General features: G+C 41.3%; 1 protein-coding gene across 1 annotated transcript in view; it reads left to right on the top strand.

The window, feature by feature from the left end:
• LOC139690674 (sodium-independent sulfate anion transporter-like) overlaps nt 1-15,217 on the top strand; it is a 41,925-nt gene that overhangs the window by 13,635 nt on the left and 13,073 nt on the right. Inside the window, exon 2 of the mRNA XM_071588171.1 lies at nt 12,727-13,010. Coding sequence (XP_071444272.1) covers nt 12,727-13,010 — 284 coding nt within the window. The remainder of the gene's footprint in view (nt 1-12,726; nt 13,011-15,217) is intronic.

Genomic DNA, 15,217 nt, shown 5'->3' with positions numbered 1-15,217 from the left:
ATCGAAAAAAGAAAATGATGCTATAGATTACAAAATATTCAATATTCACACTTCACTTCACACAATCCAAGAAGTTCATCAGTTTTTGAGTGGCTAAGTCTCCTTGTCGAAGAACATGTGCCGATGATGATTTACTTCCGTTGAAACTCTCAAAAAAGATCAACAAAAATCTTACTTTCAAGGTTTCAAAGGACTTTAGGATATATGACGGCCAAAAAACGTTTGCAATAGCAATAGAGAAGCAAAAGACTCACGTTTCACTTACACACACGTACTTACTGATACCGAAATGAGATGTATTTTGTGTGCGGGGCGGAAAAAACGTTTTTAGCGTATAAAATGACTGTTGCGGGAAAATGAAGTTTTTCTAGAAAATATTTTTCGGCAAAAGGAAATGCTCAATGGAGCTTCAAGGGTAAAGCTTTAACCTGAAGAAAGATTTGACTGTTCACATCCGGAAACTTGTGCGTAGAAAATAAAGTGTTTATGCCATAAGTATTTGCTGATTCTAAACTTCGCCTCTGTCCTCCATTAACACCCAACGCTGCTTTCACTCGGAAGTTCTCATTGTATAGATTCATGTCAAATTATTTTGATACTTTTTGTTTTTGTAACGTTACCACTCACTGTGCTATCGCTAACTGAACCCGAAAGTAAGGTGAATGATTCTACTCACGTGCCTCATAGAAGTAGCCCATTTTCCTCCTTCCACATTCTCTTCTATTAGACGCACTTAAAACGTGACTTGATTTTCGACAGGGAGAGAATCAACTTAGCTGCTGGTGCCCGAGCTCAATAATGCAACATTTAAATTCTACCTAACAACCAATTTTGTTTATATGCTTCATTAATATTGTTGAGTATCGTTTGGATTAGGAATGTGGAAGCTATTTCACACAAAGGATCGTGTGTGTTCATACATTAGGACGTGTGCCAGGCATAACGAGAGGAATGAACTTTTAAGTACTTCTACAAGCCGCTAAGGAGCCCATGAAATTATTTTTCCCCGAGGGAATATTTCTTTGTATCTCGGGGAAGTAGATCCCGAGGACCGCATGGGAGTAAATTGGTCCAGGAAGAGTGTCCCAAGAAGTTTTCTCCCGCCAAAGTTTCATAATCACACCAATTATTGGGGTGGTTATGTTTTAGAGTGAGTCATTTGTGATTTCTTCATTCAAAAATGTGCCTTGTGAATAGGCTGGTGTAATCTTTTTGGTGTTCACCGTGATATCAACGTATTCATTTACTGCATGATCTTGCCCGAATTTTTCTCTTCCCAGTTTCGTTAACTTTTACAGCTGAATATTTTGACTCATACGATTAAGTGCTGCTTCCTCACTGCGTACAAAAACCATTCATTGGCCGCATGAGTTGTGTTTAATAAGCTAGGAGAAAGATAAAGAAGTAGTAGCTTATGTTATTAGCGAAAAGAAATATAGTCATGCATGTGATCAGAATTGTTGTTTTTTCAGATCAAATTGTGCTCTCTAAAATTATCTAAGAACGAGGTCTGTTCAAAAAGTAACTCGATTTTTGTGTTTTTTCAAAAATTATTTATTTATTCGTGAATATCTATTTTGTTCCCTTCAAAGTAATCCCCATTAGATATTATACACTTGTACCAACGTTTTTTCCATTCCTTTTTTGGTCTAAATTGAGCAATTTTGGTACGAATTTCGCGGCGACCCGTGTCATGCCCAAATCATTGTTAAAAATCCAATGGCGCGAGCCAATCGATATGTTTAGGTCCTCAGCAACTTCTCAACGGTGATTCGACGATTGGTCAATACTATTTTCTTCACTTCATCAATGTTTTCGTCTGTTGTTGACATGCTCGGGCGTCCGATACACTCTTCGTCGTTCACACCTTCTCGGCCCTCTGAGAACATTTTGTATCATACCGATAACGTTACTTCGGTCCAAGGTAGCTTCTCCATATGCCACAGTTAACATTCGGAATACGTCCGCGCACTTAATTTCGTATTTTCCTGCAAAATTTGATACAGATTCTATGATCCATTTTTTGGAACAGGCGAAAATCGAAGACAAGCCAAAACACGTCCAAGCAAAACAGCTGTCAGCAATTAACCGAACATTCAAAATGGCCGAACGTTTCGGCATAAGTGAGAGACATAAGCACCAGCATAACGGCACCAAAAAATTGAAAATCAAATAAACGTAACCCGCGGAAATTCAAAATTCGCGATACTTTTTGAACAGACCTCGTACGCATGAACAAAATCTAGTTGATTTAGTTATTTCTTGGTTTCTACTTTAATTACGAAAATGTATTTTTTTCAATCAAAAGGCATTTTTTAGTATTGTACAGTACACAGGAAAATGGGCAATACGTAAATTATCGACTCGTATAAAAGCTTTCTTTATGAAAATTTTGAACGACGATTTTTGAATATTGCTAAACATATTGGTTTATTTTATTCAATCATCAATAGTCACATGAGGTTCAAGCAGGTAATATACTTCAAAATTGAAGGGCATTCTAATTCTTTGGTTCGCCAGGAAAACGTATAAGTTGCAACATAATTAGTGTTTTAGTTTTAGGCATTCCCTAAACTTAACGGCGACGTTGATTTAGGGAGGCGTTATCAGGAATGCCATTCGTTATGGCAGAGTCCCGTAAAATTAAAATAGCCTCGCCGATGGTCCTTCCCGCACCTTCAAGGGCGCTCGCTGATGACGCTTACAGCCGATGCAATATGATTGACGTCGCGCACCGCAACACGCTGCATATGAGGCGTGAGGTGAGGAGGATTAGGAATATTTGCACATCTCGGAGTTGAATGCGCCAAAATAGCGTGCGCCTTTCCCTACTGCATCGACGACCCATCTCGCGCAAAACATTGGGACATCGTGGATTGGGAAAGATGCCAGGAGGGCGACCTTACAGTCGCTCTTCCGGCTTCCAGGCGCCCCTCTTCCCCCCCCCCTGGAGGTCGCCGACAATGGCGCCGTCGCCTGTGCGCGAATCGCCTTAATTTTTATCAGCCCCGCAACCCTCCCGTATGGATGTGGTGGAGGTCGTGGGGGTAGAGAGGAAGAGGACCAGAACGCGAAGATTTGCGATTGCAGCAATGCAAATTGGGCCAATTGCGCGAATCTGGGTTATTCCGTGACGTATTTAGGGGGTAGGGGAGAAAAATTGACTTTACATCACTGACGTTTTGATTGCACTCAAAGTTGGTGACCTAAAGAAGGTATGTTGCGGTGGGTTTTGCTGCTTCTTTCGGTGAAGTAAGAGTTCTCAGCTGAACTTGTGTATGTATGGCGAGGTGGGAGCGATAGTGTCAGATTAGCGTCAGCATTTCGAGCAATACATATTTACAATCTTAGTTGCTCCATTTGCGTGCCTATGTGAAAATCCGCGCTAATTAACCGACAGTCATCACTCCCAAGAATTTTATTTGTTTAAAATATTGTATTGCTTAATTTTTTCTCTGATTGTTAACCTGGATATTTTTGCAAATACGAATAAAACTGAAATAGGTTTGTTGCACTATTTTTGCTAAAATATGTAAATAAAAATTATTATTTCAGTAAAAAACCGGTTGGGCCCAATTTTTCAAAGCACCTCACATCTTCACATATAAAATTACCTCTTCGCCGAATTATAGGATTAAACCTCCTCTTTAGTTTTGCGCATGAATTCTCCAATAAGTGATTGTCTTTAAGGAGGCTGTTATGTCTTAAATTATGTTTAATGAGTCTGTTACGATGCAGCCTTGATTTAAGTAACCCAAAATATATATCTCACATGTCTCATTTTTCTGTTTTTATCTCTCTGTTTTGTTGGTTTATCTTCGGTTGTTATTGAGGTTTCCGTGGGAACAATTACTGTTGATTGCGTTGTTTTGAATAACAAAGGATTGAGGGATCTAGGCGAGAGTGAACTAGAGAGATTTGCGTGTTTAGAATTAAAAAAGAAATAGTATTGTGAAAGAGGCAGGTCTGTTTATCTTATTACACATGCAACGTAATAGGACTCTTACCAGTAGGAAGTGATATACGAGTGTAACTGCCGTAATTAGTGTGCCTACGTCAGCTGCTACTCTTACGCAGCTATCATCTGACTTATTCATCGGTATCTCTCGTGGTCCATTGCATCTTCATCATTCTTCTATTACACCGCATTTCCTTTGTTTCCTATCTTCTCTTTCTTACTTCTGTTAAGGCTCATACCTATTTACCTGTGATATGTAATCCTCCCAGTTATGTGTTTCAAATGAAATGCTTCCTTATTTTCAGGCTTGTGTTAATAGCCTTCGAGCTTAGACATTAGTTTTGGAGGAATTTCACCTTTACTCGGACTGTTATACTCCCTGCATCTCCTTTCTTCAATCCCCAGGTATCTTTTACTTCTAGTAGGATCAAAATCATTACTCGTGTCCCAGATTTTGCTACCCTGGTCTCCTGCCGAGGTTGTTTTCCTATCTCCTTTCGCAAGCCATCATAATTCTCGCTTGCGATAAATTCATACCCGCTGTTCTAATTTTGCCGAAGGTATTACGGTTAGCAAAAAGTTCATATTAATTTTGAGTACCTTTCTACGGGTGATGTGTGTGTTATCCTCTGACAGTGAGGGGGTTTAAATATTTGAAAGCGCTGCTATTGATCAGTCGAAGATGTAGTGTTTTCTTGGGGCAGTTTCCCTGTCGCCATTGAATCCCTTTCATCCCGTCCCTATTTATGTATTCTTCAGGGGCTTCCTCTGGTCGCGATCCCTCCGGGGAGTGAATCGTGAAATACGAGACATGTTTATAAAGTAAGGGCCGTTTGGTCACAGGAAAAAATATACTCATATGAAATAAATTTTATTGGCACTTTTAGTTAGCTACAAACCTACTTCACTTCTCTACATAATCGCCGTTCACTTGTAAGCATTTTTCGTACCGCTGCACCAGCTTCTTTAACCCCTCTGCATAGAAGCTCGCCGCCTGAGAGTTGAACCAATTAACAACGCCGTTCTCTAGTTCCTCTACGATTTCGAAACGTTGTCCACCGAGCCACTGTTTCAAGTGCAAGAAGAGGAAGTAGTCGCTAGGAGCAAGGTCAGGACTGTACGGTGGGGGTTCGGGGCCCCAGAACTCTCGTCCACTGGACACTCTTTGCTCTTTGTGGTGTTCGGTGAGCATTTTCGGTACGCACCTTGCACGCAATTTGTGGTATCCGAGGTTTTCCGTGGCAATATTGTAGACAGTAGTGCGTCCAAGTTGAGGAAATTATTCAGCCAGGCCATTAATCGTCAATCGACGATCACATCGCAGTTTTTGTTCCACTCGCGAAACAATTTCATCAGTCAGAATACTGGGCCTGCCACTTCGCTCTTCGTCATGGAAATTTGTTCATCCATTTTTAAAATCACGGCACCATTTTCTAACCTTTCCTTCACTCATTACTGTAGGTCCATAAACTAGGCATAGCTCCCGATGAATTTCAGCAGCCGACGATCCTTTTGCATACAAGAATCGTATGACAGAACGCACTTCACAGCTGGCGGGATGAACGATTATCGCGGACATTGTTGTTTGCATGCACGGACAAGCAAATGACTTCTGAAACAAAACAAATACTAGCTTCTCAATGAACCAGTAGATGGCGCTGCAAGAGTAAAACTGCGTTCTGAAGCGCAAATATTTAAATATAAGCAAACGTCCCTTACCTTATGAATATGCCTCGTATATAATTTTTAGTGCAGTTTACCGGTCAAGTTAGCTTCCTGATGGACCCAAGAGCTAAGCGGTGCCAACTAACCCCTGCCTAACACGACACTATATACCTGACCATCCTATAGTACGATTGGCCAACGCAGTAATCAACCCGAAGCTTGGTTTGATAGGTGAAGGCAGAGTTCATCGAGTACGTACTAAGTCCAGAGGCGAGTGAAACTCACGCATTAGCAGGGTAAAAAGGGGGTCCAAATCCTTTCCCTGGGCCTCCCGTGGTTTTCCAGGAAGCTTTAGTAGCCGAAAAAATCCAGCTTGATTGAAGCTGAGGGTTCCCTGGGAATCGAACCCGGGCTATCAGGTCAGTAGTCCAGCGCTCTACCCACTGTACTTCCACGTCCCTCTCCACAATTTACTGATACACTATTAAGTCTTGTGCTAACTTTCATGGAGTCCAATACTTTATAATAATTCACGAATTGTATATATTCTAGAGTTGCTTGTCATTGAGGTGATCTGAAGAAATCATATTCTTAGGTGATCTGGTTTGTCATCAAACAGTCAATTTTCCTTTTTCTTCTTCACGGCCACCTTTCCTCAATTAATCGCTTCACTTCATAGTCTGAAGTGGAAAGCCCTCCTCAAGTTTGCCAGCATCTTGATTCTTCCACACTCCTCTCCTTCAGCCACGTCCTAGATAACGTTCTTTAAACTTAACAGCCTCGTCTCTACGCAGGACATATTCAGGTCGCGTGTCTCTTCCTCATTGTCCCCAAGAGCATTTGCTTATCCAAAATTTTATTCCCACACTTCCAAATGTCTTACCATATCTTTCCGACTGATCTTCATCATTCGCCTCCTCAACAATGTGAAACGAGGTTCTATCGTTTTTCCCAGTTTTCGTAGAAGCCTCTACATCGCATAGAGAACGGAGTTCATATACTGACGGGATAGACGGAATTTCTCCGGCCTTATTCCAGCTTGGAAATCAGGCTGGCAATAAACAGGATGTACATGATGTGGTCTTGACAAACTGCTTATGTTATGACAGAGGTGCCTTGTATTCACAAATTACATAAACATATTTTTATTTAATTTATAGCCTTCATATTCTCATCTACACCTCCCCAAGGACTGCAACCCTGACGTGTAGAAGTGTTTGTGCGTTCAGATAACCCCTAGAGCTGTGCTGCTTGAGCGATATAATAGTTCCTGGAAGGGTCACCCATGCCAGATAAATCGAAGAGTAGAAGCTAGACGAAAGGTTGTCCTCACAGAGTTTGTTCCTCAGTGAGGTGTCTGGAAAACCGTCTGACCTCAGTGGGGCCGAAATTGAATGATAGTGTGTAGTTAAAAACACTACTAAGGAGGGCAATGGGGAATCACCTCAATTTTTCCACAAACAAATGATGGACAGAGATCAGAGTATGAGTCCTGGCAACAAAGGATTCTGTCCGCTGGGCCGTGTGTCGTCCCCGGCAGCGGGAGATGCAAGGCTTACCCGGTCCTATTCTCAAGAAATCCGTGCAAATCAAAATCGAGAGCATTAGTACAGAAGAGGACCGGACCAGTTAGAATGGGAACTTGGAATTTTAGAACGATGCTGAGGACAGGAATTTTGGAAAATATAGAGCGAGAGATGGAGAGATTAAGTATAGATATTTTAGGGCTCTGCGAGGTAAGATGGAATATCAATGAAGTCATAGTAATGGGGTAATATACTCGCACAGTGGAGGTGAAGAGAGCCAGCGACAATGGGTAAGACAGGGGTGTCCATTATCACCTGCGGAGAAATTCTACTTTAAAAAAACAAAAGGAAAGCACCTGAGAAATTCAAATGCATGTTTTCTGTTCTAAATGTATATCTCATATAATATTAAAACACATAAAAAGAACACTCACACGTTATTTTTTAATAATTTCGACTGAATTTTAACTCCGTCTTCCTAGACGGAGCTAAATTCCTCTCCTGCAGACAAAATGCGCATTATTTTGGGCCCTTTTTTCTTCTCTTATCTAAGTCATATCTCTCCCCCATATACTAGTATACTAAAGCCTTCAATTCACCGTAACTTTTCCTTTCTTTCCTTCCTTTTCTTCCTTTCTTCCCTAACCACTGCCAACATTTACATTACACCTTACTTTTTCTTCTGGCCTGCTGATTTCCTCCATCATAATCCACCTCCATATACTCTTCCTCATATATTCTAGCTATCTTCTCGGAACTCCTTCACTTTCCAGAATCTCTTCAGGACCATAATAAACTCTGATATTTTTTTTAAATCTTAAAGTTGATCAATTCTTTCTCTTTTACCGTCTGGTAATTCTTATTCCTTATGTAGTTCGTCCGCTATGCCTTGTATTTGTCCGAAGGATCAAATTCCACCTTCTCATACCGTTCACCAGGCCAAAGCCATTCTCAAACCAGTTTGCTGCGAGGCGTCCATAATGTTTGCAGCTATTCTTTTTGGTGCAAGTTAGTGAAAAAAACTCATTTTCATCGAGGAGTCGAAGACGGCGACGCAAATCTAGAGCAAATAACTATGTTTAAAACGTAGAAAATAATCTTTGAAAAATATAATGGGTATGATATCGATCGATCAGAGAAGATATTTCGATCGATTGAGTTATTTTCTTTAATTCTCTGCCCAAGTCTTCAACCCGATTACTTGTTCGCAGTTTCTTCTCGTCCTAATTCATAATAATATCTTATGTAGTCTATGTGTTCGTAAATTTAGAAAAATATTTTCCATTCCTATTTTTTTCTTCTGCAGCCCCTATTATTAATTTCTTAAGGTGTTCTTTCCTTTCCCGGAAGGTTTTATTGCTTTGTCTTGAATCTTTATTATCAAGTGATTTTCAAAATATATTTTCCTTTATACAGGGTCGCACCCAAAAGTGGTAGGACTGATTTTCTCTGGCGCGAACGGAGCGGTGGAGGGGGGTCACCTTGGCAGGGTAAGGTGGAGGGGGCTCTTAGCAACAGACCGTCACCAACCTCAGTCGCCTGCGGGCTGTCGTTGAGTGAGGACACCGTTTTCAGTGATGCAAGTTTTTTGTCCGCGTCGAAAAACAAAATGAATCTGAATTTAGAGCAACGTTATTCCGTGAAGTTTTGTTCAAAACTCAGGAAGACGGCAACCGAGACCATCAATATGATCAAGCAGGCTTATGGGGACACTGCCTTAAGCCGTTCCACAGTATTTGAGTGGCACAAGTTGTTTAAAGAGGGTAGGGAGCTCGTTGAAGACGACCTTCGCTCCGGACGGTCGTCGACGGCAAGAACCGACACGAATGTGGACAGAGTGAGGACACTGCTGAACACAGACCGACGCTTAACCAGTGAAGAAATTGCAGACCAGTTGAGTATGTCTGCATCCATAGTCCAACGCATTATTTCACAGGATTTGGCCATGCGCAAGGTGTGCGCCAAGATGGTGCCGAAAAATCTGCCATGGCGCGCTCGTCGTCAGAAAGCTCCTGGCCAAATACGGCGTTGCCACGTTGCCGCACCCACCCTATTCTCCCGATCTGGCACCACCGGACTTCTTCTTCTTCCCCCTGATGAAAAGACAGCTCAAGGGACGACGTTTTGACTCGATAAAGGCCGTTCAAGAGGCTTCGACGAGGGTCATCAACGGCATCCCCAAAGAAAATTTCCAGCAGGCGTACGGGGAATGGGAGCAACGTTATACTAAGTGTGTAGCAGCTCAAGGAGCATACTTTGAAGATTATTAAGTCGATGTAAGTATATCGTCAATAAAATTCTTGTAAAAAAATCAGTCCTACCACTTTTGGGTGCGACCCTGTATTTCAATTACGAGTTTTTAAAACTTCACTTTGAAATCCGTCTCTTTTTCTCGCGATTCTCATGAATCTTATCAACAGTTAAGTCATCCCTAAATTATGATTCGAAACTGAATGCTATCTCCTGGAGTTGAGCGAGTTGATAACGCGACTTTGTGAATTGATAAGGAGAATGTATCCCCCTAAACTTTCCAGAGAGATATACCAATTAGGCTGTGTTGGGTATAATAGTGGAAGGCTCTAGTTAAGGGCAATAAGTCATTATGCAAAGAAATAAAATCGTAATTTTCCACATTTATTTCGTTTAGCCATGGGGGTTTTATCTTATTTTGTTCATTTTATTTATGTTATTCATGTTTTTCAGGTAATTATTTATGACCATAAATAGATACTCATTGATCATATCATGTTCCGGTTAAATTCACCACCATTCTCCCCTTTTCATCTTTTCAATTTCAACTCATGCTGACTGTCCTCAACTCCACCACAATTAATTTTGCGAATATATTTCTATAAATGACCGCTGTCTTTTCACCTTCCTTCATATATGAGGTAATCGTAAATGTAATTTACCTATCTTCCTTTCTACTCTTCACATTTTTAACTCTGCTGTCCACGTCCTTCATTTTGATTCTTTAATATTTGTTGTCATTTCCACTCCTGCCGACACCAGTGTGCAAGGATTTCGTAGTAGTAGTGTTTAGGGGAGGCGACCGACAGCTGAGGTCATTTGCGCCATAGGGGATGGACAGGAAAGGATAAAGGGTGGAGAGAAACCCGGCGTCGGCATTAGCCTACTCTTTACGAAAGGTGCTAAGGGGTCTGCAGCTTAACGTCCCATCCGACTGACGGCGTACTCACTCAAAGTGCCCTCCACAAAGCACCTCGAGTAGGGATCGAGATACCTCTGACAAATATTCAACACCGCCGGGATTTGAACCTGGACCCTCAGGGTGGGAAGCCAGTACGATAGCCACCGCACCATCTCGATCCCCAAGGATTAGGTGTGGTGTCGAAAACGTAGATATACAATCACAAAATAGTGATTCAAAAATACTTTTTTTTATTTCTACTCCGTCTGCAGGGTTTAAAAAAATTACGAGATTTGCCCGAAAAGTATCCACTTGCGTTTTTAAAATAATTTTTTTAAATTGTGAGGGTGTCGTGCACTACGAATTTGCTTAAAAGAGGTCAGACGATCAACAAAGAACATTACGTTGAAGTTCTGAAAATATTGCGTGATGCCGTGAGAAGAAAACGACCGCGTCTTTGGTCAAGCGGTGACTGGCTTCTTCACCAAGATAATTCAACAGCGCATTCATCGAACCTTGTGCATTATTTTTGGGCGAAACACAATATTGTACAGCTTCACCAGACACCGTACAGCCCCGACATAGCTCCCTGCGACTTTTGGATGTTCCCAAAGTTGAAAATGGTGCTCAAAGGAAAGCGATTCGACGACATCGAGACGATACAGAATAATGCGACGCGCGAGCTGAAGGCCATTCCAAAATCTGCGCTCGAGGACTGCTTTAAGATGTGGAAGCACCGCTGGGAGCGTGCGGTTCAATCAAATGGGGACTTCTTCGAAGGATGCCACGGCCCGGATGACGAAGAATAGCGCCAATGCGGAGATATGAACGCAGGTCGGATAGTTTTCGGACGCACCTGGTAATTATTTTAACATGTTTTACGTCTAACCATTCGTGGATTTTTAAATACCGGATGAAAATAATTTATTAGGGATCACTGACCTTGTGAATTTTCACGGATAAATAATCCTCCCTTCCTATTCCTCTGACCCTACTCATGCCGTAATTAAATATGTATAAATAAGAATGGATCAGTTCGAAGAAGCTTTCTATTCCCCAGTAATTTCTTCATTGCTTCGCTTGGCTTCGAATTGTCGTTGTCTTTCAAGTTGTTTCTTGAAATTACTTCTTAGTCATCTCCAAAGATTTTACGTTGTGACCCTTTAAGATATTACATGAACTTAAGAAATCATAATCAACTCGTATGCATAACCTGTACGTATATTTAGTTTCTCAGCTCTTTTTACCAGCCTCACATGAGTTTTTTTTCTTCCTCGCTTTGAAGGGCTGCTTCATTAGTCACTAGACCTGTTTGATCTTAATAATTCCCCCGTAGCTTCGCATTCATCATAACCTTATAATCACTGCTCGTGATAACGCTCAAGCCTTCGGAAGGAAAACTTTTTATTTTCTCGCAATTGACCCACTTCTCGGTTACTTATCTGTGTTTTTCTTTTAACACAAGCTTCTTTCGATGAAATCCTTTCTCCAGTGGCGCCGTCCCCCCTTCTCTATGCGATCCTCCTATGATTATTCCATTTTTGTTTGATTTTCCGTTTTCTTTTGCCCTTTGCTACTTCGGCTACATTTATAGGATAGGAATTTGGATTCCGTTTTTTTAGAATAATAACATATTAACAATACTATTAGCGTTGGCACAGTGCGCGGTGTGTAGACATGTCAGTGGCATAGCCGAAGATCGGCTGACATGAAGACTAATGGGAATTGAACAACCTCAATCAGCGTCCTTAAGAGTGCCTCAATGGAAGCAGGATTTTTGCCGACGCTTTCATATTTCCCGTATTATTTCTTTTGAATGAGGTTCATTTTGGTTTTATATGCTCCTTCTTATGGTGGAAGTGATATTCCAGTTGGTAGAGAGCTACAGTCTGGAGAGCCTGGGTTCGATTCTTGGAGACACCTAAGGGCTCCTACAGCATCACCAGAACTGGTACCCCAAAGATCACCGCGTGCCAGATCTTTCTGAGTTAACCACGGGGTGGTATAGGAAAAGGAACTGACCCCATTATTACCCTGTTACGTGATTTTCACTATACGCCATTGGGATAGGTGAGCTCTACGTATATCCACCTTCAGAGTGATAACTGTGATTAGATGCACCTTTTTAATAATATATCCAACGAAGTTTCCCCGTCGATGCTGATATCGATTTAATTATTATCAGCTGATGCCGTGATATTCTCCAAACTATCATGGCAATCCGTAGAAAATTCCGCCATTTCTGTGGAATCCAGGGGAAATATCGAGTGCCTCCTATAGAATTCCAAATAAAGACCTAGAAATTTCCAGACGTGGAATGGGAGAAACCTTGCTTCTTCGACAGATTTCCGACGTTTTCATTGTCATTGTATCTTTTCAAATAATTCGTTATGTATATTCATCCTTTCCTACCGTTCGACTCCCAGTGACTGCGATGGAGGATGAGGACCACAAGACGCCCGACACTCCCCTGAAGAGGAGGCGCAGGAGCCGAGCGAACTCCATTCGAGAGGCCCTCCCCTCTGGGCCCCTGTCTTCCATCGCCAGGAGGGCCGGCGCCCAGGTCCTCAGCTTCATATTCATTCTCCAGTGGCTCCCTAAGTACACCAAGGATGACGTCGTCTGCGACGTCATCGCAGGAATCACGCTTGGCCTCACGATGCTGCCCCAGAGCATAGCCTACGCGCTCCTGGCTGGCCTCAGCCCACAAGTATTTATATGTTTTTATTTGTTTTTATTTATATGTATTTATATGTTTTTATTTGATTTTATTTATATGTATTTATATGTTTTTATTTTTTTTATTTGTTTTTATGTATATGCATTTATATGTCTAATTTTTATGGGAAAATATTTACCTGTTTCAAATTTCAATACAAATTAGTAATAGTAATAAGGAGTACTAGGTAGTTATAATTACTTACAAAAACATTACGAAATAAATCTATAAAATACAAAAATAGCAGTGTAACTTCTATTGAAGAAAAGTATTATTATAGGTAATCCACCGGTTAAGGTACGTTTTGGATAGACAAAAAACTACCAAATAATTCTCCTGTCTCTCCCAGCAACACACCCCTTAACATCCTACCCGACAACAAACCCCTCTTGATATCCGTACACTTCCTTCGCCCTTCATTCCATCCAACATCCCTTTCCTATTTCTGTCTCTTTCTCACGTTCCTAACATTCTCCCCTCTATAATAGTCTTCAACATCCCACTGCCAGTCAAAACGCTCTGCATCCATTTTTCCTTTCTCCGTATGATTTCTCCCAACAATCGTCTCTTCTCACCCACCATACCTAGCACTTCCTCGTTTGTTTTCCTTTCTGTCCATTTCACATTCTCCATCCTCCACACCCACATTTCAAAAGCCTCCAGTCTATCGTCCTGCTTCAATGACCACGTTTCCGCGCCGTGCATAACTGCGCTCCATATCAAAGTTTTGACATGGAGCGTCCAGAAGTTATATGGCTATGATTTAAATACTGATAATGATGAAGCCACCACCACTCTGAAGGATGGTCATCACATAGTTTTTAATAAAAGACAAGGTGGATCTGTAATGGTCATAATTTTTTTTAATGTCGACAAAATATGTAATTTGACTAACTCAGCCCGTTGACGACGAAATGCGACAACAAACGAATTGCAGATCGAGAAAAATATGACTTTGTTGAATAAATTTTTTTGTTATTGAGTAAACATACTTTCGACGGACTGCCAACTCTGACGAGAGGAGAAACACGCTGCGCGAATTTGAAAATCCTAGGTTTCTGGCGAGACGCTCTCCGTGTGCCGGAAAAAAATATTCCATTCGTGTGAAGTTGATGCCGCGGCAAGGTCAAAAGACGTGAGCGGAAAGTTCCTCGTTGTTCCCCCGTCTTTCCTGCTGGTCCTAAGCCTCAGTCAACATCTCATATTTGGGAAGATCTCTTCCTTATCTATAAGTCAAAAGCATTTTCGTGCCACCCCCGACCCTTTTATTTGAAGGTATTTCATTGACATCGTTTTATTTCGTGGAATTGGGAAGCAATGTCCTAGCATTTCCCATGAATGTATCCGCGTTGTGCTTTCTTCATAAGAATTTTCATAAGTCTCAAGGCGTTTTTGAAGTTTAAGGTCTTCTAATTCCGCTTTTCTCTGCAATAATTTCTACGCTATGATATTTTGAATGCGAGTCGAACTTGCGAGAATATTGTTTGGTTTGTTTTTCTCCTTAGAATGGGTATTCCAGATGGATGTAGTTATCACGCCAGCCTTCAAAACCCCTAATTTAATTGCTTCGCTGCTTCCGTTGCGTCATAAAATCGTCACGACAGTGCTTTCCGGTGAAACTCGTCATGGAATATAATCAATTCTAGAAATAATAATCAAGTTTTTTCTCCTTTACTGTATTGTTCCCTCACGTTTTATGATTTTCATTGCAGTCAAGCTTATCGTGATTTTAATGTTATGATCAGATTCCATGATTGATAGGTGATTTATCCTTACCGCTTTTCATATAAATTTTATCAAATTATTTAGTAAGGAAAATTTGAAAAATTGTTACATTTATATTGAAATATTACCTAGATAAATTCGCATTCCTTTTGTGTTATTTTTACGAGGGTAAGTCAATAAATTAGTCGCAAACGCCGGCGAAACAAACGCATGAGCCGTGGGGAACACTTCACGGGGATCGCTTAGAACATCCAGAGTCCCGACTTGAAGCCCCCAGTGACTGCCATCTGTTCGGGCCCACCATTTGGAGGGACGACGTTTTGAAAGTGATGATAATGCCGTTTTCAGCCGTAGAGGTTACTCTTGGGGTTGGCTGCGACTGCAAACAAAAGACGTCTCTGCTGCAGGGATGCTAAAGAGATGGGATGGTTGTCTCTGAATGTACAGGGTGAATATGCATGAGAAACGTGACA

Source organism: Hetaerina americana, unplaced genomic scaffold (assembly GCF_022747635.1).
Source record: "Hetaerina americana unplaced genomic scaffold, ioHetAmer1.1.p SCAF_3, whole genome shotgun sequence".
Taxonomy (NCBI): Eukaryota; Metazoa; Arthropoda; class Insecta; order Odonata; family Calopterygidae; genus Hetaerina; species Hetaerina americana.
Note: the sequence above shows the minus strand (reverse complement) of the source record. Positions and strands in the feature narration are given on the sequence as shown.